Genomic DNA, 21,012 nt, shown 5'->3' with positions numbered 1-21,012 from the left:
TTCCTAGCTTTCCTGAAGACTGAAAATGACAAGAAACAATACATTATGTTTAAAAACCTCTCCTGTTTAGTTATGTCTTTCATAAATTACAAAATGCCTTGCAGGGTTGGTCAGTCATAAAGTAAACAGGAATAAATGCTACAGAAAGAGGAGATAGTTCCTTCTTTGTGACTGTATCAAGAAAAAGAGACCAGATTGTTAGAGAGAATGCTTAGGCAGCCAGAATTAGATGGATTGGGAGAGTGAGACTGGGCCCGACAGTTTATTTAGGTTGTAAGAGGAAATAAATCTATTGTGACAATCAAAATAAATCAGGGATTTAGGTTCAGGAGCTCTGTTCATTATTCCAGTGGATATAGGACGATAAGATATCTGATCTCTAGGTTGCCTAGAATTTATACTTTGAGCAATCTTACTGTTACCTCTTGATTGCTGTGACTAGAATCTTTTTTATGGTTTTGCCAGTATAGAATGTGTATTGATACCTTTTCATCTTGCTTAATGAGGTGGAAAAATCAGGAAAGATACATAGTTACACAGCAGGGGTTGTGGAAGTCTTTGAAACATTTCATGTGAAGGCTTTCAGATTTTGAATCGCAGTAGCAGGGGAAATAGTAATGGCGTTTTGAGTATGATGAGATAAAAATGAAAGGCATTTTGATATTAGTTTTAGAAAAAATTATAGACAAAAAAGGTGAAGAAGGCTAAGCATACTCAGACTGATGCTAACATTCTATGATTTAAGAACAAATATGGTGATAAGGTAGATAAATTTAGAGAGGCTCAGCTAGGTCCTTACAGGGCCTTCTGAGGAAGGATTAATAGAACTTTCAGTGTGATCAGTGTCTGACAAAAACTAGTCAAAGTCTGGCCAGGTGATGCAAAGTTCAGCATAAGTGGAGGAGTCTTGCTACCTTTGCAAAAGTTGTGCATCCCACTGATGGTATGGAAATGTTTCCTAGTTATGTTCTATGTCTAGAAAACAAAATAGACACAGAAAACTACAGGGAAGTCAAACCTGTATGGTAGAAATGGGACTAAAGTATAAGGCTTCCACTAGGATTAGTCAGACTTCTTGCTGTAAACTGTTATAAAAATTAGAAATACTATGAGTCACAGAGATGACTGTAATCAAATAGGTATTCTGGTTGTGAAAAGGTATCTGTAACCACATAGTATCGTGGTTTGTCAGCAGCTCAGATGGATTATGGTGCTTGAAACAGAGCAATCATTTGCTAGTTTCAATGTTCTTCACAAAGTGGAAGAACTTTGGTCAGGGATTAGAAGAAAAGGTCAGGGATTATTTGTTTATTTGTGTTGTTTTTCCCTTGTGGAAGAGGATTTTGTTTCTTAAAATATTTAGATTAAATAGGAACATTTTTAGGTGGCAACAGGCTTTTGCATTTCCCATCTCAAAAGAAAAAATATATCAACTTCCTTAATTAAGTTTATGAAATTGAAATCTGCTCATATTTTAAAAAGTTGTGTATCAGGTTTATGTATAATAAATATGAACCAGATAATAAAATAATACACAGATAATAAAGTAAATCAGTGGCTGATAAAAGGGTCATGTGATTCTGAGCTCAGTGCCTGGAGTTAGATAACATTATTTTGATGTACTGTGTATGTTGCAAGTTGTCTGTTACCAATTATAAAACCAATCAATAGAGTTAATTTTGAAAAAAACTGATGATGTTAACTTAGAACAACATTTTATGGGTTTATAGCTTTTGAATTTTAAAAATACCAATCTGCAGGAAAAATCATCAGCTGTTCTTACCTTGTCTATATATAACATGGTATTTAGACAAGTAGTTTGGTGAAGTATTAAGTGTAGTTTGGTTAAGTATTAAGCGTAGTTTGGTTAAGTATTAAGGATCACACACATCAAATTTGCCTGAAATTGATGCTATTGACCATTATCTGTGCATACACCTGACTTTGAAAGAATGGAACTCAAATTGTTTCACATTCTGTTTCTGGTCACTGACATGAGAATGATTGGCTGGATAGAAGAGGCTTCTTGTCTGGTGATAATCTTGGTTGGCTAAGCAGTTTTTGCTTAGTAAAGCAACAATTTATTGTTTTTGCTGTGACTGAGATGAAGCATTAATCTTGAAAACATATATATATAAAGATTAATTACAAGTTAATGATGTAAATTTAATGTTTATTACTTATTTTTAGTTAATCTTGTTGCCAGTACTCTTGATCTGCTGAACTAAGATATATTTCAGAAGATGTTTATTAACAATACTGGGTAAATATATGTACTGTATTTTTTCTGTCCTTGCAGTATGACTGTCAATGAATGGTGCCTCTTTGTGCTTTACCAAGTATATCTTTGTGAACTAATTAGATTAAAATCTACCTAGCTGTCAGTGATGGAGAGAGATGGGGAGACTCAGTGATCAGAATCTGATTTTATTGTGGGATACAAGCATTTATATACTATTTCAGGGAGACTAGTAATGTGTACTACAATGATTAGGTTAAAATCACATACACAAACTAATGCATGTAACATCTCTTGCTTGCAGAGTGGAATGGGATTTTCTTTTTCTAGTAAACCCATTTGATTTAATCTTCTTGCAATCTAGGTCTAATTTTCAAAGTTCCGTTTGCTTTTGCCAAGGCATCCTGTTATCAAATCTCTTATGTTAACCAGGTCCTAAGTCCATCATCTGTCTTGTGTCCCCCAACATTCCAACACTTAGCATCATAATTTCCCCTTTTGTCTTTTCTTAACTTTGTGTCTGTTTATTTCCTTGTTATCCAAGAAACACTCTCTTTGCCTGTTAGTGATTTAGCATTACATTTGCTTTGGAGATCCTGGACTTAACCTTATTATATGAGAAGTCAAGCAAATGTTACTGGCTGTTCGGTAATGTGGCTAAAAGAAAGATGAACACAAGATGAAGATATTTTTCAAAGAGCTTTTAACTGTTCAAATTCTCATATAAGCTAGCTGTTGTGATTAAGAGTGAATAATTTTTTTTTCTCGGACTGGGTCATTTGAATTTGGGAGCTTTTTGTTTAATGCAGTGTAGACCAAGAATCCAGCAAGATTCATACATCTCATCATGAAAGGCAGGTGCACATGTGCTAAGCTCAGTTTTCTAATAAATGGTGTTAGGAATCAAGCCTGAACGGTTCTCAAGAGTGACTTTCGGACTCCTAATGTGTCTTAGTACAAAGGGTCGTCTGTCTCCATTCCTTTGTCCTTGTCTTAGCAGTGAGGAACAAGCAATTTCAGCAGAGGGAAGAAGTAATGAATTGAGTAGCAGATGTTGCCGTACAACTCAAGTGAAGACTATGATGAAAAGCACCAATTTGCATTTAATTGTATTTCTTTGTGATTTTGGGTTCTGTAAATAAATAGCTGTAGTCCAGTTAAATCCTGCACTGTCTTTCCAGAAGACTTTTGGAGAGCTTAATTGACTTCTGTATTTTTGTAATATTGACATGTTTATATGTACAAATGGAACCATGTGGCTCCATATTATTATTGAATTGTATAACATGCAGTTTTGAAGGAGTAACGTTTACGAGGAGAACCAGTTCAATTAGAGTCAAAGCAAAGTACAGTCTCTAGTTTTGAGTTTTTTTGTTAGAAATAAACAGTATCTGTTCATGTTTTGCTTTCTGGAGTTGTGTATTTAAAGACACACAGTACAGTATATACCGCTATACATAGCATTTTTCTCTGATGGAGTGTGAAGGATGGCAAACAGATAGTTTAGCTTGGTATGGATACACTGGTCCGTGTGTAATATTGAGTGTTACATACACTCCATATTACACATGGATAAACACTTTGGAAGCACAGATAGAGAGAAACAAAGTGTGTTTTTGTGAGACAGCAAAATTCTGATTAAAACTGCAAATATTGAACATAGTAAACTGAAAGTCTCTTTCTTACCGTTTCGAGTGGGTTGTCAGTGGGCATGTCTTTATCTAGAGCACTGACTTATTTAGCAGTCTTCCTTCTATGCAGGTATTTCAGTTGTAATAGAGTAAAATTGTAAAATAACTTGAGATAGTTGGATGTTTATTGCTTGTTTTTCTGAGTGAGTTTTCAAGGCTGATGAATGAAATGTGTTCACGGTGTAGTAAAAGACTACATGCTTACTTAGTTTAATAATGTACAGCTGAATATAAATTTCCTTCTCTTCTGAATCATATTTTTTTAATAGAGAAGAATCAATCCAGTGTTATTGCAACATTAAGCTGAAACAGCAGCCTATTATATCACATGTTAAAGCAGGTAAAGTTAATAATAAATCCTAATTAAAATATTCAGTAAGTCCATGAAGTGCAGTAAATATGTTAATAACAAAGAGAAGCAGAAATGAAACAACTTTTCAATAGTTTTGTATTTTCTGGCTGTAGTAAACATTAAAAATAATATGTTCTTTGGTGTTTTTTGCGAAATTGCTGTAGACAGCATGTGGAATTTTTTAAAAAAATTAGATTATTGTAAGAACAGTGGGTTTCTATGATATGTACAATTCTGTAAACTGAAGAAAGTCTATTTCCTATAATGATTTAAAACTCTAATTGTAATGATTCTACAAGGGCAGGTTTTATTTCAAAGCTTTTGCTATAGGAAAAAATAGAGATTTTTAATGCTCATATTTTTCTGTTGAACCCTTGTGTCTTGGGAAGCATGCTGAGATTCAAAGAAATTGAACTTGTAGAAATTAGATTGATTTTACAGTTTTCAAATTTCATTTAGAAAAATAAAGTATATATTTATTTTTAAATTGTGGTGATATAGTAATATTGAAATATTGTCAATGTATGTGACTTTAAATAGTGAATATAACATTTTGGAACTATATAATATAATATTTAAACTAGAAATAAGCTAAGTTTTTCTCAAACCTCTGCCCCAAAACCCAATGTCTGTATTTTTTCCTTAGATGTTAGTATATTTTTTTTCTGTGTAATTTTTCAGTCTTTAATCTTTTTGACTTCTGTATAGTTAGATATTTATCATACATGAATGATGACTTTTAGTCATTATGTAGTAATTACATCTTTAAGTGTTTCATCCTTTTCTTTATGTGAATTTTAGGTATGCTATTCCTCCAGAGCATGGGAAACGGCTTGAAAGACTAGCTCAAGGTAGGATTTTCAGTATTTTCATATGTATGTTGTTTGAAGGACAGCCCTTGAGGAAAGTGAGAGACATTGTTCTTGACTCACCTACTGTTTTATTACTTAATGTTGTATGACTTTTATGTGTCTGCAGTATTATTGCCCTGAGGAATTCTTAAGAATTGAAGTGGTTATTTGTTTTGTTTTGGGTTTGTTTTTTTTGGTTTTTTTTTTTTTTTTTTTTGATTGGCTTCTCTTAGAACTTTATTTTGTACTGCCACTTGTAGCTTAGTGAAACTTAGGAAAAGGAAGCTTAATATTTTGTTGTTCGTTAGATTTTCATTGCTAATATTTTTGTCTCCTCTGTGGCCTTGCTCTTTCTTGTCCTAGCTTATTTTCATCAGCAACTTTTTGAATCTTTTTACCCAAATTAGATACAGAGAGAGAAATATTGAAGACAGATCAATCTCCAAAAGTTTCATCAAAGTTGATGGTTGGGTAGAGGATAGAGTCCTGGTTAGTGCTTCTGTGAAGGGGTGAGCAGACAAAGTGTAGAAACACTAAGTCTTGTTTGTTAGCAGCTTGCTGACTGTTGAGCAGGCATGTAGATCCACTTTAGCTGAAGCATGTACGGGCTTTTGCCACTGAGAGGTGGCAGAAACGTTTGGAAGAAGGAGCAGAGATATGGGTGTAAGGTTGAGGACCAAGGGATAAAAACCACTAGTCTGTAGAAAGATTCTCCCTCAGTAATTTGTTTTCTTTTCAGTAATACTACACCTTTATTTTTGTTTCTGAATTAAGAGTGCAAATGATGAACATGGGAATAATTAGGGATGTTTCTTGGCCTGGCCACCCATGTTTTATAGCTTGCTAATAACCATTAAAGGAATTATGGAATGGAGTGCTTAATGAAATGGAATGAGAGAAAGGAAAGAGGAAAGGAATGCTGTTTATTGAAAGCTCATAATTAGGTCTTGTGTGTTAGGACAAAATTCTGAAAATTTGTATACACTTTGTTTTCGTAGAAATTTTTTTATCTTAATATATGGGTGCATGATTCTTTTTCTGAGCTATTATAGAACTAATATAGAGCTGAGCTATTATTGAGTTATTATTGCAGTTAAAGATATGAAAGTAAAGACCTGTGAACTTCCAGTCTTAAAAGTATGTCTCAAGAAAACATTTCAACCTGAATAATTACATTTCCTATTCCTAAATTTTGTCATAGTTCAATTTGAAAAAATTGTCAGTCGTTTTCTTTGCTTTCCAGTTTCTTTTCCCAGTGCAAAGTATAAAACACTATACACTGTTTGTTTTTCACTGGTAAACTTATTAAAACTTGTAGGCTGGGCATTATACACTGACCTAGGATGATTCAATAATTTAGTTTTACAAGAAATGATAAAAGAGTAAAGAAGTATAGAATTGGAAAATTTTCAGTGAGTGACACTAAGACTGTTGAAAAAATTGCCATTTTCTTTTCATAATTGATAGTAAACTCTTAACTATTCAATGAGCAGAAGTGTAAATAAAGATCAGGGGGATGTGATAAAGACTTGTGATGACTGGCATGGGCAAGGTGACCGAAAAGTTATTGTCCATTGAGTCTTCTGGTATATGTAGAGACTCCAAATGAAGTATCTTGTCTGGTTCAAAGTTAGCCTAAAGTTTATTTTACAGTATGCATTCCTTACTTTCCTTGGTGGATTCTAAAATTTTCATGGAATCCTGAGCTAGATTGGAGCACAGTGGCACAGAAATATGTCAGAGGAGCATAGGAACTGCCCCTGGCTTTAGGAATCTTGGAGCAGCAACTATCTGCTACTAGATTAGTCAGAGGAAGCTTTTCATGCTGTATGTAAACATTTCTCTATCACAGTTCTGCATTGGATGGGAGTAAGATCTTTGGGTAGATAAGTTTTGCACGTGGTATTTTTTGGCTGTTTTGTCATTTACTGTAGATTTCATATTGCTTGATAATAACTGTGCAGTGTTCTAAAACCATTCAAGTTTAAATGAGTATGCTGTAGTGAGTATGCATTGAATTTTTCTTTATTTTTAGAGGGAAAAGGATGGCAGTTGAAGCAACACTTGTTCACTCATTTCTAAAAATAAAATGGTACTGAGGCACAGTATTATCTGTTGTAGACAAAAAAAAAGCTCCTTCTTCCCTTGAAATAACCCTGATTTCTTTAGATATTGGAGTAACCTATACAAATTCAGGAAGTAGGTAACTTTTGGAGATAGATGAAAAAAGAAACTGGCCTGAAGATGCACCCTCTTACTGCTGATGGCGGCCTAATACCATAGTTGAAATGGAACATTAAGCATCAAACAAATGGAAATCTTCAAAGCCACTCTTTTTCAGAAAGCAATAGGTTTTCCTGGAGGAACAGGGTCTTGATGTCCAGGTGCTAGTCAGAATTTGATGCATCTGCACAGAAGTAAGAATTAAGCTGCTCCTAATTTTATGTTAGTGTAAGTTACAAAGATCTGTGGGGTTAATGGGAAACTTCCTTAATGAGTCATGCTTATGATCATAACTTAATTATTTTTATTTCATTACTATGTTTTGAATGGCAAATAACAAATCATTGAATCAGATAATGAATAGGGATGATAAAATTTCAAATAATGTTTATTCCATTACATTTACTAAATGAAACTGGATTTCTGTAGGAAAACTAGGTACTCGTATGGAGATTGTAATTGTAGCAGCAATGTAAGATAGCTGAGTTAGGTAATGTTGAAGAATGTTGTCTGTGAAACTAAGTTTTCGGTATTTCATTTTAATGTAGCCTGGGATATTTTTCTGTGAGTGGATTGTTTCAATGATATTTTTGGTCCAGCTAATAGCTAAGAATGGAATGTAGAAGATAATACTACAATGATGAACAATAAAAACAATGGATTTATTTTTTTAAACTGAAAATTACCATTTCTTATTGTTTCCATGCTGTGATCTTCTACTTTGTAACTGGTGCCTTCTAAAATACAGTGTGTTTCACATAAGATATCTTAGAAAGATAAAAGTATAAAGTAAACTGCATGGCTGCAAGTCACTTAAAAGAAAACATTAATAAAACATAATGTGTAAATGAGACCTTTTTACTTAATACCATGTGTAGCAAAAATATTTTGCATGAATGCAACATTTGAAGGAAAAGGAAAGTAGTTTATTCAGGAAGGTTAGCTCTGACGACTAGATGCCTACTGAATTAATTGAATGCTCGTAAATAATTAAATATTAAAATAATACATTAAAAATGACAGATTGTGTAAGTGAAGGCAGGAGTTGATACATAAAATTAAAGGAAGGTTAGAATATTTTCCATTATCTTGTCTGCACATCGCAATTACAACACATGCCTTTTGTGCATGAATGCTTTCATTTTTGCTTTCCATTGAAATCTTGATTGACTGTGGCGCCTACAAATGCTTTGTCTGAAATTCATCAGACTTGCATCTAATAAAGACAACAGTTTGATTTTGCCCTTCAGCTGCTTTCTCATTTATGTAGATTTTTTTCAATTTTATGTAGACATAAATGTAATAAAAATCTCAAGTGAGCTGTTAACTGCAATTTTTATATGTGTTGTTATGTTAATCTGTAATACCATGGTATTCTTAAATTATTTTTTGTTTCACAAAATGAGTTAGAAAATAAAGAGAATAGAGTCAGAGTGGTAAATGAGAAATGTTGGATAGAAGGATTTTGGAGATTTTTTAATAGACTGAGTGCAGAAACTGTTTTAGAAGGGAGATGGCATCAATCTGTGATGTTCAATTATGTTAAACAAGAAACTAAAGTAAAGTTTATATGCTGTAAGTACGTATGGTTGTTGTACAGAGCTTTTTATGGGGTATGGTATTAATTACTCCATTTTATGCAGAAGTCACTACCTGTTGTATTTGAAATAAAAATTAAAATAATTGTTGAAATGAGAGTTGAAGTAGAACTTGCATAACTTCTAAGGATCTTGAATGTGAAAACTTTAGCAGTTGAAGAAGAATTGAACTTTTTTCTCAGAAAAATAATTAGTCAAGTTAGAAAAGTCTTATTTAAGAGATAATAAACTTAAGGCTTGAACAGGTTAATCGGGACATACCTGCAGCTGTATTTCATACCACTTGAAAGCCTCTTTGTGGCTTTTGTATTCTGCTTTGTATAGCATATACAAATTTGTCATTGTACCTTTGTGATGGTTGTTGTCATGCAGACTTACCGTCCTAATTTCTTTCATGTGCAAAACAGAAAATTAAATCAAATTAATTCAAATTATGGAAAAATAATTTAAATAAACTATATGAAGTTTGTACTTATACCTACCAAAGTAAAATCTAAAAAGAGAATTGCTAGAAAATTTAGTACTTCTGTAGTCTCTGCCATTGTTTTGATAGCACTGATCTGCAAATTAATATTAATATTTTGTGTAAGCTCTTTAAATGAAGGGCTGCATAAATAATAAATAATCATGAGCTTGAGCTTAATTATGTTAATTTGATTTATACTTACTTTCATTAATATCAAACGACATTAAATATATTTGCAATTTAGGGTGGTTTTTTCCTTATGTTGTGAGTTTTATCATTACACATTATTTTAAATAATATTAAAGAGAAATGCAGCACCTTTAAATTTCAGGTGAAGTCTTGAATAAGGAAGTGTTGAAAATTACAGGATGTCTAGCTTCATTCGTTGCACTGGCCAGGATTTGATTTGTAAGTTCCCTAAGAATATGATTTTATATGGATGTCATTAAATAATGACTGTTAGTGACCAAATTATGATTTCCTTGATCATTCAAGGTAAAATATAGCAAACCAACCTGTTCAGTCCAATGGAGTTGTAGAATTACACTTTTGGGAATAATATTGTTATTTGTGCATATATGATTTTAGCTGGACAATGTAATTGAAAACATTATGGGCATATTCTTAGAAGCATAGAAGAGCATTCCAAATATCTTGAAAATGCTAATCAACCAGAGAATGGAACCCAATCCACTTCAGTTTGCCTGAGTGATAGGTATGATATTGATGTGGTCATCTGATAGGAGCTGTGTGTGATATGTTGGAAAGATACTCTCATGGTGGAAAGGAAAAATGAGACTGCCAGGTAGCAACGCTCACTGTCCCTCACCAATTTCGAGATTTGAACTAATTTTTAAAAATATGTTCTGTATCCCTCCATGGCTAGGAATCTGCTGAGTGCTCGCTGCTTCTACCTTTGCCCAAAGATGGGAAGGCTTTGACTTCTCTGTAGCATGTATTTGGAGTATAAATTCTGTGGAAAGATCATACTGAGATGGAATAGCACTGACAAAGGATGTGTCTTCCCCAGTCTAGTGATGGTGCTGTTACTAAAGTATCTTAATTTTGTTTGCACAAATAACATTGGTAAGATTGTACAGTTTGGGCTATGTTATCTGTTAGGGTATGTATATAGAGTCTTGCAAGGGCATGTTTTTGTTTGTTGATACAGTCTGAAGCGTATGCTTTTACATACTCTTGGCTGTTGCTGCTCTTGGGCTAACTAAATAAGGTTCGTAACAAGCTGAGAGGAACCTTGAGTTTGGATAAATGTCCTCTCCTTGTAGTTGTTCATGCCCAAACATTTGGCCAGCAGGTATTGAGTCATACTTACCATGTAGACTGTTCCAATTCTGCTCTAGCTGTTAAAAATGTCAGTGTTTCTATAAATCATGGATTGGAGAATTTTCAGTTTGATGGTCTTCTTCTCATAGACATAAATCAATGAGCAACCTTATTCAGTTTTATCCTGCACTCTGATTATTTCTCACTGGTTTCTACAAAGTAATTGTTTAGAATTCATTTTTGTTTCTTAAGGAATGAATAGGGTTTAGGTCTGCCATGTCTTAAGAGAACATCCAAGAAGCTGGTGTTGGATGTGAATTCCTACAAAATACCTTCTCTTGCAGAACTGATTTAGAGTTAATAGATTAGTGTTAGTGGTTAAATTAAAATTTCATGTGTCCCTTAAAAGCCTTAATGTGCTACAGAAGTTGAAAAGTATTTACAGTTGAGAGGTTTCAATATTTTTTCTTTTGAAATGGGATTTCACTAAACATTCAGGATTGCATGGTAATTCCTTTAATTGGTAACTTTAACATCACCTTGGTATTTCAGAGTGATTCTTAATGTTGTGGGCATATCTTGAATTGGCCTGCATTTAATTTTTTTGTAAGAGTCTTATAATATTTCTAATGTAAAGTCCTCTATTCAGTATTTTTTACATCTGTTAGCCAGTTCTCCCGCAGGGATTTTATTTTTTGGAAGAAAAGCTTGTGTGACCTTACATTTAGCCTGGCCGACAAAAGATCTTCTGATAAAGAGAGTCTTGTAATGAGGAAATACTACCTTTCTTCCTTTCCTTGTTTATTGAAGGGGAGTTCCTTTGAGAAAATTAGATGAATGGGGCTGAAAATTTTGTGTGCACAAGTGTAGACTTTGACAAGTCAAAAGATATTTTATAACAGTACAGAATGTGTAGGCTGCACTTTGATTTCACTGTGAGGGCTCTGTAACCACAGCAAATGTTCTCCTATAAATTTCTAGTTGTGGATTTTGAGCAGGTTGTGTTCTGCTGCTCTGTGTTATTTGCGACTTTCTTGGAATTCAGCAACAAGCCTGCCTTCTGGTTGGACTTGTCACAGCTATGTCTGATCTCTTGGAGCTGGAATAGTACAACTTAAATTTTGGATGTCTGCCCATCGTTTGCTTTTTATCATCTTGTGTTGAGCTAATTAAGCATATTGCAGTAACATAATTTGGTACAAAATTTGTTTTCTCAAGGAGAATTCAGTTAAACTCTCTCTGCTTTTAGCAATTAAGCTTTTAACTGCTTTTCATACCAGCTCTTCCTGCAAGTCTCAAGTATCATTTGCAATCACATTTTTCACAGTAAGTTCCTGTGTATTTCTGTTACTATCCTGCTCAGGACTTAGGTTTCTTGAGTCTCAGAAACTGTAGATTCTAAGTTTTGATTGCTATCATTTATGTTAAAGGCATTAATTGTGAAAAAATAGTTGATTTTTTTTTTTTTTTTTGGCTGGAGTCCACTAATTGAGAGCTAGTTTCTTTTAACTGGCTTTTGGTCAGTGAAGCCGCATGTATATAACTGTACCTATCAAATAGTACTTTTTGAAACTTAAAACATGAATTGCAATTCAAACAAAGAGAATAGAATTCCATGCTTGTTGTTGGTGAGAGAAAAAATAAGAATGATGAATTTTAAAAAAATTTGAAATCAGGACAGCTTAGCAGGCTTCTTAGTACATTGACCCGCACAAGTCTACATTATACGTTTGCTGTTTAAGTGCTGCTTAACCTCATTTCTGAGAAATCAGAAAAATATTGTTCTTCCAGTACTGGTGAGTGTGCTAGGTTGAGTGTGCAAAGAATGTAACAACTATAATAGGGTAACTTTTAGATTGTTCTGAAGTTTTAGGGTAATTAGTGGACATAATATATAAGACTCACCAGAGTGAAGAAATTAAATTTAACATTAGAGAGAAAGCCACATATTACAGAAAAATATAATTAATTTCTTTTTCTCAAGGCATTAAAAAAATTCACATGGTTGATTAAAAATGATTTTTTTTTTTAATAATTGAGTAAGCATGTTTTTCTAAGAATTAAAGTGCTTCTGTAAATGATGAACTACCATTTATGTGAGAGGAATACAACAGATTGTACAATGTTTGGAAGTTGTATTTGTTTACTGTAGCGATAGTTTGTAAGTACAAGGTAAACTTAGTCTTCATGGAATCCTCCTAAAGTTATTTATTGCAATTGATTTTCATGCGTGCAGAATAAACATTAACATAAAAAAAGCTTCTGGAAACAATAAATTTCTTTAAAGGGTAAGAAAGCATGCCTAAATGTACAGGTCTGCATTTATTCTAAATTATTTCACATCTTAACAAACAAAGAAGACCCTGTAGCTCCTCCCCCTGGAAAGTAGTTGAAAAACTTAGGTGATGCATTTGATTTTTGTGAAATCTCTCAGAACCTTGGAATGACATGGTAAAAATTTTTAAAGCAAGTTTAAACAGTATTAAATTTTGAAAAATATTAAAAAGATTTCCTATTTGATTTAATGAAAAGATGTAGAGCTTTGCTTTTCTTGCCTTATTAGGGTTCTTTCCGAGCAGCTCTCAAGGATGTGATGCTTTTCTTCGCCACAAGATGACTCTGATTTCTCCCTCAATATTGAAAAAGTATGGAATTCCTTTTGACAAGGTACATTAATGTTTCTTTTTAAACTCTACTTTTATGAATTGAGTTAGATTGTGTTTAGTATAAACATTGTTACAGTAAAGGTGAAGAAATTTTTAAATTTTTTTAGGTAGTGGCTGCATGAAAATGTGTTAAAACTTCTAATAGTTTTAGCAGGGAGTTTTCTAGCATTAAACACTTGTTTAACGCTAGAAAACTAGCATTTGTGACTTTTGTATTCTGCTTTGTATAACATATACAAATTTGTCATTGTAGCATTTCTGTGATTTTTTTTTCTTAAGACTTTTATCATAATTTTTTATTTTTAATTTATTTCAGTGGTAGCTTGGTTGTATACCTAATATTTTAACACAAGTATTTAATTTCTTTGTCTGTATGTTGCCTTTCTAAGTCAATTAAATGTAATTTTATCATTATAAGGGTCTGAAAGGTTTTAAGGTGGAATAAAGCCAAAAGAACTATTACTTAATTTAAAATATATTTTAATTGGCAGAAGAAATATTTGATAAGAACATTGTACGAACAGAAACTGAAAAGAATACCTGTCTTACTTCTTTGTGGATGAATTTAATACATAGCTGCTTTTAAAAACATCTGAAGTATTCAATTTCTTCTTCTTTCTACAAGATTTCTTTGTTAATTGTTTTTCATGTTGAACTTCATGTAGGTGCCAGCTAATAAACTATTTTCAATGCATGGCTTTTATTTTAAAGTGTATTTATTTTATACATTTTGTAAATGCTAAAGTTTTAAATTCTGGAGTTCTGTAAACCTACTAGAAGACTAGAACTTGATTCAGAAGGTCCCCTGCCTGAATATCTCTTTTTTTTAATACTGAGTTTCAAAAGGCTTTTGATCATTAAAGGGCTATGATTCCTAGTTTCCCATTGTTCAGATTGTTTTAAGTTGTTCAGAAGAACCAGGCAATAGACACTTTTTTTCAGTGTATTCCCACTGCAATATGGTTGTGTAAACTATCCTTGCCACACACCTTGCTTATTATTGTGTTTTCTGTTTTCTTATATGTGCTATTTATTTTTTGATATAATTGATATAATGTGGATGTGTCCATAGAAACTTTGATTAACTTGTTCCCTGGCCTAAAATACAGGACAATACAGTGCTTCCTTGTCTGGTTTAGTTGATGTTTTTCTAACCGTATTAAAAAAAAAAAAAGAAATAAGAAAATAATATTTTATGTCTGTTTTTGCCCAGCTGGAAGCTACACACCAGACAGGTGCTTGCTCACTCCTCCTTTATGGGATGGGGTGAGAACTGGAAGGATAAAAGGTAGAGAACTTGTAAAGGTAGAAAACTAGAGACAGAGACAGTTTAATAGGGAAAGGGAGAGTTGTGCCCACAAGCCAAGCAAAACAAGGAGTTAATTCAGTAAATTCTTCCAACGGGCAGGCAGGTGTTCAGCCATTCCCAGGAAAGCAGTGCCCTGTCACACATAATGGTGACTTGGCAGGACAAATGTCACCACTCCAAACAATTGCCCTGCCTTCTTTTTCTCACAGTTTTATGTACTGAGCAGGATACCCTGGTCTCAGCTGTCCTGGCTGTGTCCCCTCCCAACTTCTTGTGCACCCCCATCCTCCTCACTGGTGGAATGATGTGGGGAGCAGGGAAGGCTATGTAAGACATGCCCAGCAAAAACTGGGACACCGCTGTATTATCAATCCTACTGGCAACATAGATGGGATAATAACACAGATGTTTTTTATGCGTTTTTGGAACATCACTTCACTTTTCATGCTTAAGTCAACCTATGTGTAAAATTGAAGAAATATAAGCATTTAGAATGATACTGCCTGCCTTGGAAAGCAAGCTTTTTTGAATAAATTACTCATAAAATAAGTAGTTTGTTTTCTGAATGATTTATTATCATATGGAAATATAGCTGCTGCATTCAGTTTTTGTAATATATAGGTAAAGATACTGATTCCCTTCATAGCCTTGTGCTTTATCATGAAATGTCAGGTGAAACTTTCCAAGCTGGATGGTTTTATAACCATATTTATAGTTTTGGATTTACAGAATATTACTCTGAACAGTATAATTTTGCAGTGGTTGGTGTTTAAAGTAGCATATTGCAGAATGTCAGCATACTTTTTCTCAGTGTGGCAAATTTGAGGTGGGGTAATGCAGTTGATCTTTGTATTTTGGTGTCTTGATTATTATTGTATTCTAATGTAGAGGATAATAATCCTCAGGGAGAAAGAAAAAGAAAAAAAAAAGTGCTACAAACAGTTAAATATTTAAGTTTGGTTCTATCGCCTAGTCTTTGGAGGAAGCAGACTGTACCCGAGTGTAATTGTAATTAATGGGATTCAGTGAGAAAGTGAATATAGAGAACCAGGCTGTGATCTCTCATGGCTCAAAGTGATAGGAGTGGAAATGTGCTGAATGCTGATAAGTCAGCCTACGCCTACCAGGTGGCAGCTGAACTGCTCCTTGTTGTAATAGAACACCTGCTAAACTGTCAGCAGTGGGAGGGTGTATTGAGATAAATTTTGGAATTGTTAGTGTTGAGAATAATCTTTCTTAAACATTCCCACAGCGATTGTTGAAGTGCTACAGTAACAGTTACAATATATGCAACTATATGTGCATTTGCATATTTATACTAAATATGAATCCACAAAAAAATTAGCCATGCAAAATGTAAGATCCAGTTTTTTTCTCTACCCTTGCTGGCTATTTTTCTTGTTTTCCTGTCTTTCCTTCATCCCTTAATACAATCAGAAATAGACCTCTTTGAAGTGCTAACCCTGTGTGTTCTTGCACTGGGCAAAAAACCAAAAAAGAATTTATAAAATGATAAAATAACAATTTTGAAGAAGATAGTGAAAGCAGAAATTGAATATAAGACCAGTAGAAAGGTTTAGGACATGACATTAAAAAGAAAATGTTTGAAGTTGTAAATTTTAATTTCGGTGACTACTTAAAATTTAACCCTTCCTTTTTGTGATTTAAAGTCAAAAGGGTATGGCACTAAAAAGAGTCATATTTGTCCTTCCAGTTTTTCTCACTATATTGCTTATGCAAAGCATTGCCACACACTCAAAACAATCTGTTTAGACTCTGAGAAGTCTCCTTATTTTCCTGTAATAAACAAGTACATATGTTGAATAGTCATCAGTCACTGCTCAGATTATTTGCTTCATTTAAATAGATCTGTTTGCTTTTTAGTGGGTCTGTTGTCTGATGTGTTTTTCACATAAAATGTGTATCAAACAGAGCATGGAGAATCTCTTTTAACTATTTACTTCTGTATAATCTGCTTTATTCATTAACTGTTATCAGATAATTTGGAAGACAGTGTGCTGTTTCAAGTCTCTGACTAGCTTGTCCTTGATAAAGTCTCTGGTGGTCTGACTTAAAGGGATTAAAGCTGTCACTGTGTGGAGAGAATATTAGTGACTGACAAGAAGTGCTGTCTCCTCTTTTCTCCATATAGGAGAGCAGCAGTCCATCCTTGTGTAGGAAGATGAGATTTCTCTCTTGAAAGAGAATAACCTGACTAGTTTATGTTTATGTTTTGAACATAACCTGACTAGATTTGCTTATGTTGCCACACTTTTATTTTTTTGTAGTTTACTCTAAAAACTCTTCAAGTCTGATACAGCTTGTAAAGCTAGTTCGGATTTGGGTTATTTTTGTATATACAAAGTATAATTACTGTGCAATGAGTTTTAAGTTGGCTTTTTCTTTTCCTTTTTTGTTTCTGGCTTTCTATAATATCTTATTGATCCAGTGGTCTTTGCACATTTTCTTTTAGTTGTAGTCCTTTGAAATTATCCTTGCTCAGTCTCTAAAATGATGTCAGAATTCAACTGTAGTCCAGCTTTTTTTCTTTTAGAGTCCCTCTCTATCCCACTTGTCCTTTAGTTGTTTGGAATTCTTATTACCAGTAGTGCCAGAGTGCTTCTGCTCTCAAAAATTTTTCCTAAAGAGAAAGAGGGGAAGGACAGTGGCAGCTAAAAACTTGTGTTTTAATAGGTTTATCTTGAGACATTCTGCACAACATTTAGGCATGGCAGTTGTGGCGATTTTGATCCAGCCTGTCTTTGCCTCCTTATAGCCAGTGAGAATGATATCTTCATACTGTCTTTTCTAGTTGCTTCCAAGTTTTGTTACAAGTCAGTCTCTGCTCCAAGATTAACTTCTTTGAATTCTTTCTGAATTTGTTAAGTATTGCACCTAGTTATGTATTTTAGAGTAAAGAACATTGTCTCAAATATACACTTTCTGTTTAAATTAAATCTCATATCTCTGCAAGGTAAAAAAAAAAAAGTTTTAGTTAGTTATAAAGGTGTATGTAGTTTTCATTGCTATAGGACTAGAAATGCTTTGTAATGTGGTTCATGTTGAGGTTTTTTTTGAAGTTTATTTATTTTGGCCTTTAAAATTTTTTTGTATTGTTACAGGTTACCCAAGAGGCAGGAGAATTTATGATCACTTTCCCATATGGATACCATGCAGGGTTTAACCATGGATTTAATTGTGCTGAGTCAACAAACTTTGCCACTGTTCGATGGATTGATTATGGAAAAGCAGCAAAATTGGTAAGTAAGCAGAAAATTAATGTGTAAGGAAATATTTCCTGTGGTTATTTCTTTGTGAGAATTTCAGGAAGATGACTAGAAAGGGATAACTATTAGATCAGATAATACAACAAGCTGCCATTCAAATTTAATTTATAGTTGTTATTTTGATAGTAGATATTCTACTTCCAGCAATATATATTCCTCTCAGTAGTCAGTTTTGTTTGCAACTTAATGTATTTATTATTCTTCAAAACCAATTCTGTTTGTGAATGTTTTTAAGCTGAAGCTACATACTGAGGTTAATAGGTTAAGAAGACAACAGACTTTTGCTCCTAAATTTTTTTTAAGCTTTGCTGTTTGTGGAAGCACTTTAGTTTAACTAGGAATTTTGATATCTGGAAAGAAACATAAATAGCGAAACGTCAAATAAAGTTTAAAGAAGCAAGTTCAATATGTCTCATCATAAATCTGATCAGAAAACTTGTAGTACAAGATAATAAAGCAACTGTTTGAGATGTGTATAACTGAAGATATCTTAGATTGAAATCTTGTTCTGTGGTGTGCATATCTTCCTTTTTTTTTGTGTATAGCATAGAATCAGAGAATCTGTAATATTAAGAAAAAATTCCGAGATCACTCTGTCCAACCTTTGACTGAAGACCAGTGTATCAACTAATCCTTAGCATTAAGTGCCACATGCAGTTGTTTCTTGAACTCATCGAGGGATGGTGACTCCTCTGCTTCCCTGGGCTGTCCTTCCAATGCCTGACCACCTTTTCAGTGAAAAATTCTTCCTGATGTCCAGCCTGAACCTCCCCTGGCATAACTTGAGTTTGTATTTTCTCATCCTGTCATTTTTTGAGTGGGAGAATAAACTAGCCCCCACCTCATTACAACATCCATTCAGGGAGTTCTGGACAGTGATAAGGTCCCCCTTGAGCCTCCTTTTCTCCAGGTTAAAACACCCTCAGCACTCTCAAGCACTCCTCACAAGACTTGTACTTGAAAGCCTTCACCAACTTCATTGCCCTTCTCTGGTCTCACTCCAGTGCTTCAATGTATTTCCTGTAGTGAGGGGCCCAGAATTGAAATGTGGCCCCATGGGAACAATCCCTGCCCTGCTCCTGCTGGCCACACTGTTGCTGGTACAGGCCAGGATGCCATTGGCCTTCTTGGCCACCTGGGCACTGCTGGCTCATGTTCAGCTGCTGTCACCAGCACCCCCAGCTCCTTTTCCTGTGGGCAGCTTTGCAGCCACTCTGCCCCAGCCTGTGGCACTGCCTGGGGCTGCTGTGACACAAGGGCAGGACCCAGCCCTGGGCCTTGTTGGACCTCACAGCACTGGCCTTGGTCCATGATCCAGCCTGTCCAGATCCCTCTGCAGAGCCTTCCTGCCCTCCAGCAGATCAGCACTCCCACCCAGTGCAGTGTCATCTTCAAACTGACTGCAGGTACGTGCACTCAATCCCCTTGTCTAGATAATTGATAAAGCTGTTAAAAGAACAAACTGGCCGCAGTGCTGTGCTCTGGGGAACACCAGGTGTTAGTGACCATCATCTGGATGTAATTCCATCCACTAGCACTCTTTGTTCCAGCCATACCAGATGAGTTTTTGCACAGTGAACAGTGTGTTTGTCCAAGCCATGAGCTGCTAGTTTCTCCAGAAGAATGTTGTGAGGCAGTATCAAAGGCTTTGCGGAAGTCCAGGCAGATAACTTCAACAGCTTTTTCTGTGTCCAGTCCATGGATGCTCATTAAAGGACATCCTGTTGGTACAGCAGGACCTGTCTTCTTCAAACCTCTGCTGGCTGGGCTCAACCTCCTCGTTGTCCTATATGTGCTGAGTGATCTTTCATAGCAATGGCCAGTTGTAGATTTCTCTCTGTGTTACCTCATTACATCCTTACACTCTTCAAGAGGTACCTGCCGCCTTTTCCAAAGCTCTTTTCCTTTTCACTGAGTTCCTGTGAAAGTTCCCTGCTCCCTGTTCAGCCAGGCAACCTTCTTCCCCACCATCTTGTCTTTCAACCCTTAGGGATGCTCCTGAGCCTTCAGGACTGTGAAGGAGACTCTCCAAACCAGTGTCCTGAATAGGCCAGAGTCGGCTCTCTAAATGTCCAAGGTGGAGGTTCTGTTGACCCCCTTCCTTACTTTACCATATGTGTTGTAGTGTGTTTTTATACTTTGTAATACTTTGAAGTAGTTTGGTTTCCCAAATAGTTTACCCCAGACTGTACCCCCTTCCCTTTACCTATGTAATTCCTCTTCCTTGATGAGATCATCCGCAAATTCCCACCTTGGCTCTCTGCCAATCACCCAGAATCCCATCCCCTTCATCTAGAAGCTTTGGTTCAAGACGTCGAGTGATTAGCCAGAGGCCAGGGGTCAGCCCCCCGAGACTTGCCCTATACACTGTTCTAGGTGTCTATCCCTTTGTGCCCATCCCTTTGGGTCATTTATTGGTTGGTAAAATGTTATCTACTTTTGGTTTCCTCCTCCCTTTATATGTAACCTTGGCACATCTCCCGGGGCTCTCAGCAGGAGGCCCCCTGAGGTGCAGGAGCTCCCCAGAGCTCCTGAACAAAAATTTTGGATTAACCCCTGCTAAGAGTCGGCCCTTTCTTCCACCGATGTCTCTGGTGTCTCCTCTGCTGCTAAGGCGACTGGCCTAGCTGCCCTCAGCACCCTGGGGGCACGAGAAAGTGTCTCCCCGCAGTCGGCCATGTCGGGGTGGCTTCCCTGGTGTTCCCCGACTTGGGCCTGGCAGGGGGTTCCTGAGAGGCTCTCAAGGAGACAGAGACAGCTATGCACTCTAAATATTCTGTCAAAAATTCTCTAGTGTATGGATGAAACCTTTATCTTAGGACACTGAATTCTATGCATAGGAGCAATATTGTACATATATAGTACAAGAAATCAAAGTATTTCTCTGGTGTCTACAGTTAAATTGAAATGCCTACAAGCTTCAAAGGTGTCAGAGCAATAACAACTAATCTCCCTCTGTAGAGAAATCTTAGATACCATTGTCAAATATGAACTGCAGTTTCTCTGGCAAATGGTCAGAGTCCTTAAAGTTATTTGCTTAATTCTT

The 21,012-nt window shown here is 35.2% G+C and overlaps 1 protein-coding gene across 2 annotated transcripts in view; it reads left to right on the top strand.

Annotated features, from left to right (window-relative positions):
* Window positions 1-21,012, top strand: part of KDM4C (lysine demethylase 4C) — a 245,200-nt gene that overhangs the window by 33,688 nt on the left and 190,500 nt on the right. For both annotated transcript variants that reach the window (XR_007780436.1, XM_050986882.1), the window contains exons 6-8: window positions 5,084-5,133; window positions 13,268-13,371; window positions 17,802-17,939. Coding sequence is in view for 1 of the 2 variants with exons in the window: in XM_050986882.1 (XP_050842839.1) it covers window positions 5,084-5,133; window positions 13,268-13,371; window positions 17,802-17,939 (292 nt within the window). In the remaining variant the exon portion in view is untranslated. The remainder of the gene's footprint in view (window positions 1-5,083; window positions 5,134-13,267; window positions 13,372-17,801; window positions 17,940-21,012) is intronic.

This window comes from Serinus canaria, chromosome Z, assembly GCF_022539315.1.
Source record: "Serinus canaria isolate serCan28SL12 chromosome Z, serCan2020, whole genome shotgun sequence".
NCBI lineage: Eukaryota > Metazoa > Chordata > Aves > Passeriformes > Fringillidae > Serinus > Serinus canaria.
Note: the sequence above shows the minus strand (reverse complement) of the source record. Positions and strands in the feature narration are given on the sequence as shown.